This window comes from Muntiacus reevesi, chromosome 2, assembly GCF_963930625.1.
Source record: "Muntiacus reevesi chromosome 2, mMunRee1.1, whole genome shotgun sequence".
Classification (NCBI taxonomy): domain Eukaryota; kingdom Metazoa; phylum Chordata; class Mammalia; order Artiodactyla; family Cervidae; genus Muntiacus; species Muntiacus reevesi.
Genome location: NC_089250.1, coordinates 128,786,008 through 128,792,007, shown reverse-complemented (window position 1 = coordinate 128,792,007; position 6,000 = coordinate 128,786,008). Strand labels below are relative to the sequence as shown.

At 34.4% G+C, this 6,000-nt stretch overlaps 1 protein-coding gene across 8 annotated transcripts in view; it reads right to left on the bottom strand.

The window, feature by feature from the left end:
- Window positions 1–230: 230 nt before the first annotated feature.
- Window positions 231–6,000, bottom strand: part of PCDH15 (protocadherin related 15) — a 767,128-nt gene continuing 761,358 nt past the window's right edge. For 3 of the 8 annotated variants that reach the window (XM_065919987.1, XM_065919986.1, XM_065919985.1), the window contains 2 exons: window positions 4,618–4,726; window positions 231–962 (listed from right to left, as the gene is read on the bottom strand). In XM_065919987.1, coding sequence (XP_065776059.1) covers window positions 411–962; window positions 4,618–4,726 — 661 coding nt within the window. In that variant the 3' untranslated portion in view covers window positions 231–410. Of the gene's footprint in view, window positions 963–2,416; window positions 3,272–4,617; window positions 4,727–5,578; window positions 5,650–6,000 lie in introns of those variants that run through there. The other 5 variants (XM_065919983.1, XM_065919984.1, XM_065919981.1 and 2 more) reach the window with 3 other exon arrangements.

The following is a 6,000-nucleotide window of genomic DNA, read 5'->3' as shown; positions in this document are numbered from 1 at the left end:
AATTTTTCCCATTTTTTATGAAAAGTAAAATTCCATGTACCAAAACAAGTTCCATGAAGCTAGAGATGAAAAGTGATCTATGTTAATCAACAAAATATAAATGATTATTTAGTAAATTATTTATTGTTTATTAAAATGAGAAAAAAAAAAGACCCAACACAACAGCAAAATGTTTAAATGACGTTATACAATGAATTGAGAATCTATCCAAAAAGATTTTTCTGGGAAGAACAGTTAATTGATACAAATGTGAGTGCAAATCTGTCTCTTTTTAAGCTTTAAAGCCTATTGTTCAAAGTTTTAGCTTGTGTGCATGATATAAACCCCATATGTTGTTTTGTCAGTGACAATAAAAAGTGCAGTTTATTAAAAACTGAAGTAAAAATTAAAATAACTTTTTAAAAAATCAGTCACAGTTTTGTCATTGGTATATGGAGATTGTTCCAGGGACCCATCCACAGCTCCTCTTCATCTGACTGCGTGTGGTCACTATGGAACTCCAGAGCCTCCTTGGTGTTCTTACTCTCAACCACGGATTCCTGTTCAGCTGTGCTTTTCAGCCTGTTCCCCAAAGACCTCACTGCCGTACCGTCCGTCCCCACGTGGCAAGGGGCAAATGTAACCAGAGTTGGTCTTGTGTTCACTTTCTCAGTAGAAAATGGCCCCTTTGATAATGTGTTCAGGGGGACGTTCTCCTCATGTGTCACGGCCAACTTGTCTAGTTTCTTAAAGTGTCTCCCCAGTCGAACAGGGGAAGTGACTTTTAAATTATCAGTGAGGCAGGCTCGGCGGGTTCTCACCACAGAACCATTCTGTGCAATGTATATATTGCCATTGACATTACTGTGGATATTAGGATTCTGAAGACGTGTTCTCTGACATTCAGGAGCACTGTCTTCTCCAGTTGAGCTAGTTTCATACTCTCGATCAACAACTAACTTGATCATTCTTTTTCTTGCCCACTGTCAAAAAAAAAAAACACATGAATCATTATCAAAGGAATTAAAAGGGTAAAGATTACAATGATTGAGAAATTCACAACCTTTGACAGAAAGGTATCAAAGGTAATAATTCAAGAGGTAAAGGGAAGAATCTTATTATCAATTACTTTTCCACAAATTCTTCATTGGTTTGAGAGCACAATAATTTCTGAAGAAGATTGCTAGATTAGAAAGTAGACATTTCAGGAAGTACTTTTATTTTTTTAAGTAAAATTACTGATCTATCATAAAAAAAAGTATATTGGTTATATTTAAGTATCTGATCCATTGTTTTACAGTTGCTATACTTTTCAGGAACATTAAGTTGAAAGGAACACCCCCCTTTATTAGTATATTCTGTTCATATTCATACTTCCATTCCTAATATTTGAAACATTTTTAAACTTACAATATTCTAATTCCTAATTAATCCTCCATTATTCGTCAAGCATTTTGTATAATTTAATGCATTTAATCACTCACATCCTGGTTTTCTGGTTCATCCCATTTAAATATATGTTAAAATATCTTCCCATCCTGTACAATTTGTCTTGTAATACACAAAATAGAAAATTAATGATTGTAAATTTGCCTTTAGTAAGCAGCTGGAACACAATGGAAATTTTCTCCATTTTTATTTTAACAGTCCATGTTAGAAATGACAAGGTGAAAAGGTTAAAAAGTACTTAGTTATTCTTAAAAGAGTATTACACTTTGGGGATATGTGAACTAACAACATGTTGCACTAAGTATGCCATAATTTTGGATTTCCAGATTTATATTTCAAAATTATGCTATCTACCCAGAAAAAAATGTATAGCTGTTAAAATTCATTTTTTTCTAAATCCATTTTAATTCCTATCCACAACAGAAAGGAAATAGTAATAACTTTTAGTTTTAAATTTATTTCACTTAAAATCTGGTATTTGGAAATGCGAGCTACCAACCTAATTGAATATGTTTATGACGTTTTTGATAATATGTTTGCCAGTTGAAATGTACATATACGCAAAAGTAGACTTGCAGAGATCTCATTTGTTGTAGCTTGTCCTAAGGATTTATGTTACAAAGATGGCATAAAGACCACTGCATATATTCATAAATTCATTCCAATAGCCAGAGCATCACTGGCAATACATAATTCCACATTGCATTAACAGGAATCACATTATGAAATATTAAATACTGAGTAACTGATTGTATGTCTTTTGAATTAGTAATATGGGAAAGATCAATCAGATTTACCCTAATATATTCTAATATACAAATCTATTTGGATAGCATATATAGCTGCTTCTCTGGCATGCTTCTAATCTTAAGTTAGATAAAAATCATATTCAATTTCCTCCCTTCAAATGTCGTTTCAGAGAATGCATAGAAAGCACTGCACACAAGAGCACTCATCACTGCAAAACTTTCACCTACTGTGGCCTCGTTTACAGAGCTGTGTTGTAACCTTCCGAGTTTGCTCCTGGAGACTTCTGGCTGGCATACTTGCTTGGGTCGTACGCTGGCACCTGAAAGCCCCAAGGACCTCCAGACTGACTTTCGCTACTACTGCTAACACTACTCGACTCTGACTCTTCCTCACTTTCAACACCTCCTTCCACTGAAGCTGATTCTGCACTGCCCTCCTCAGTGACGTCTCGAGATTCGAGGTCTGTTGGTTCTTCCACAGGGGCCAGCTCGCTTTTCTGTTCTTCTGCTGGGCGTTCCTCCTCTTCTTCCACCTGCAGTTCTTCTGGCTCTTCAGCTGGCTCCCCTTTTCTACCTTTGACTTCCTTGACCTCTTCAACAACGGGCCTTCTTCTTGCAAGAAAAATATTCTTCCTTGCCTTTTCCCCTTCTGACTCGGTGGATTCTGACTCTTCTGACTCAGGGGTAGAACTTTCTTCCTCCTCGGAGGGTGTCGCTGACTCAGACTCCTCTTCCGTAGTCTCAGACTCACTGAACTCGGATTCCTCTTCACTGTATTCAGTATAGTCACTTGAGGATTCCTCCTCTGATTCTACCGTGCTTTCTGTAGCTTCATCTTGGTCCAGAGTTAGTTTCAAATAATCTTTATCTTCTTCCTCAAGGCGTCGCTGCCTCTCTTCCTCCTCAAGGTCGATGATGCCTCTTCTATCAGCTAGTCCTCTAACTTTCTTAAAAATCATGGGGAATATCCTGGCTCTCTTCCATGTTGTGTATGTTGGTTCAGCTGGGGGTGGCTTTTCAATAGTGACAACTACTTCTTCCTCCTCACTAGGCTCTCTAATTTCAACTTTTGGTTTGACTTTCTTTGCCTTTTCCTGAAAATCATGAAAATGCAATTGAAGTGTCAGCTGGGAAAAGGTTAAGCTGTGACCTTGTCCCACATAAGGAGTGAATCTACAGGGTGATAGTTTCATGCAAATTATAAAACTGTTTTTAGAGAACAATCATACCATTTCCTACTGTTTATCCCACTGCATACAGCCAGAAGATGGTCAAGGAAATAACCACTATAGCTTATACCTTATAATACCAAAATTTAAGGTTTTCTCACTTTTTCTTATTCAAAATTTATTTCTCACCTTAGATCAAAAGAGAAAAAAAATAAATTAATCATTTTCTTTTCTCTCTCCCATCCTTAGAATTTGGTTAAATAGTGTTATGCATTTGCTTTAACAAAATTTTAACCCATCTGGAAATTATGATAGCTTATCTGAATAGCTAATGAAATATTTGACTATTTTTAAAATGTTGAAAAGGGTAAAACTACAGTGACATTAATTTTTGTTTGTTTGTTTTAAATATCTGAATAAGTATTCTAAGTGACGGCTTCCACGTTGGCAGTAGTGGTAAAGAATCTGCCTGCCAACGCAGGAGATGCAAGAGACTCTGGTTTGATCCCTGGGTTAGGAAGATCTCTTGGAGTAGGAGATAGTAACCTGTTTCAGTATTCTTGCCTGGAAAATGTCATGGAAAGAGGAGCTTAGCAGGCTACAGTGCATGGGACTGCAAGGAGTCAGACACGACTGAGTGATTGAGCACAGAACATTCCAAGTGAATATTTCAGGCAAAGTTTAAGGATTAGATATAAATGAAATTGTGGTAACTTAGACTTAAATGACATATTACCATTAAGCATACTGGTGGTGTTTTATTTTTCTCTTATAATTAAAAGATGGAGATTGTACTTTTTAATGATTTTTAGGTTTGCTAGACAAAGTGGAAGCAATTTGTTTAGCAAAATATTTTTTGACCTATTTGATTATAATATTACCATTATGGAATAACATTTAGAATTTTTTATTTTGGTTTTATTTCAAATTAATATTTTATATAAAGAAATTAAATTTATATATAAATTAATGTCCGTCTATAGACAAGACAATGGAATGGCTAGTGCTATTAAATTTCTATGGAAAACAGGTACTAAATGAATAGGATGTTTGATTTTTGAAATGTTTTGTAGGCTGCTATTCAAATAGAGCTAAAAGTATTCTTCTTGGAATGTTAAAATAATGTCACTTTTTGATGTCCAACTCTTTGTGACCCCATGGATTGTTGCCTGCCAGGCTCCTCAGTCCATGGGATTGTCCAGGCAAGAATACTGGAATGGGTTGCCATTTCCTTGGAATGTTAACATTACATAAAATATTATAGTAGTTACCTCTTCCTCCTCATATTCCTCTTCAGCTTCACCAACCACCTCACCGTATTCCTCTTGTCCAGCTGGTGGTAACAAACGACGACGACTTCCATATTGAGGCATTTCATACCTGTAACAGAAACTTAGAACTTTAAACATGTCTTCATGTGATCTGTATAACCATGACTGATCTCTGTTTTCTTCTTTTTCTTCACCATTCAATCAATAGATATTTATACAGCACCTATTTGGCTTCTGGTACACTAGTTACAAAATGATAGGGAAAGAACTACAATCTGATGACCAATGACTTTTGCCATAAGGTACCCTGGAATAACAAGAAAAGGAGATTAATCTTAAAATTTCATTTTTAAGTTTTAGGATAGATAAGAGTGAAGGAAAGGAATATTTTTCCTTGACTAGCTGAACAATTTAAGGCACCAGACAGGTTCTTTCTGAAAGATAACTTGTTCAGAATGCAAACTCTAAGTTTAAATTTCTGCTTCAAATATGATGTGGGATCATATTTATTTTGCTCTACTGTAGAAAACAGTTAACTTATGTCTGTAGAAATGACTTTTGAAATGCTCATTTCTGGATTCTAAACTGTTTTCTTCTTAATTTCTCTTGGGCAAATTTTGAGGCTGACTGGTTAGATAAAATATTAAATGTCTCATATGAAAGAAATGGTGAATTCAGGAATTGAGCAAATATGTTTGACTTCTATTCCTCATTTAAACAATTTGAATAATTTTATTGCATTTTTCAAATTGTATTCAATATCAATATAAACATCAAAACAGAATTCAATATAGAAAAAATGGTTAAACTTGATTGAAGCTAAAACTAGATACATAACTCATTTTCAAACATGAAATGGATGAAATGACACTCATAAAAATGCTAGTAATAATAACCCCTTAATAACACCTTATTATTCATAACAATATTAAGAAACTGGATAAAAAATCTGAAGATGTACCCATGCTCATAACTGTAATAATCTTGTCCATATTCCTGGCCAGGATCAATTCCAGACTCCATGGATAACTCCTATTATTCAAAAAGAGAAATCACATTTGAAAATAAATTCTTATCACATTTCAGCTCAAAGTTTGTTTTGACGACCTAGTGTTCAATGACTCTCAAAATGCTGCTGCCAAAATAACTTTGGTTACAAATGTTAGTTAAACTTACTCAAATATATATATATATATAGGTGTATATATATATATATATATATATAGTCTGTAGCTATTTTGCACAAAGTTAATTTATGTTATTAGAACTGGGGAAGGGGAAAGTAAAGTTTTTTGAATGGTAAATCTGTTAAAGATTACAGATAAGCGTATATTATTTGTTCTTAGATACTTTTTAAAACTATCAACACACAGTTAATATTTC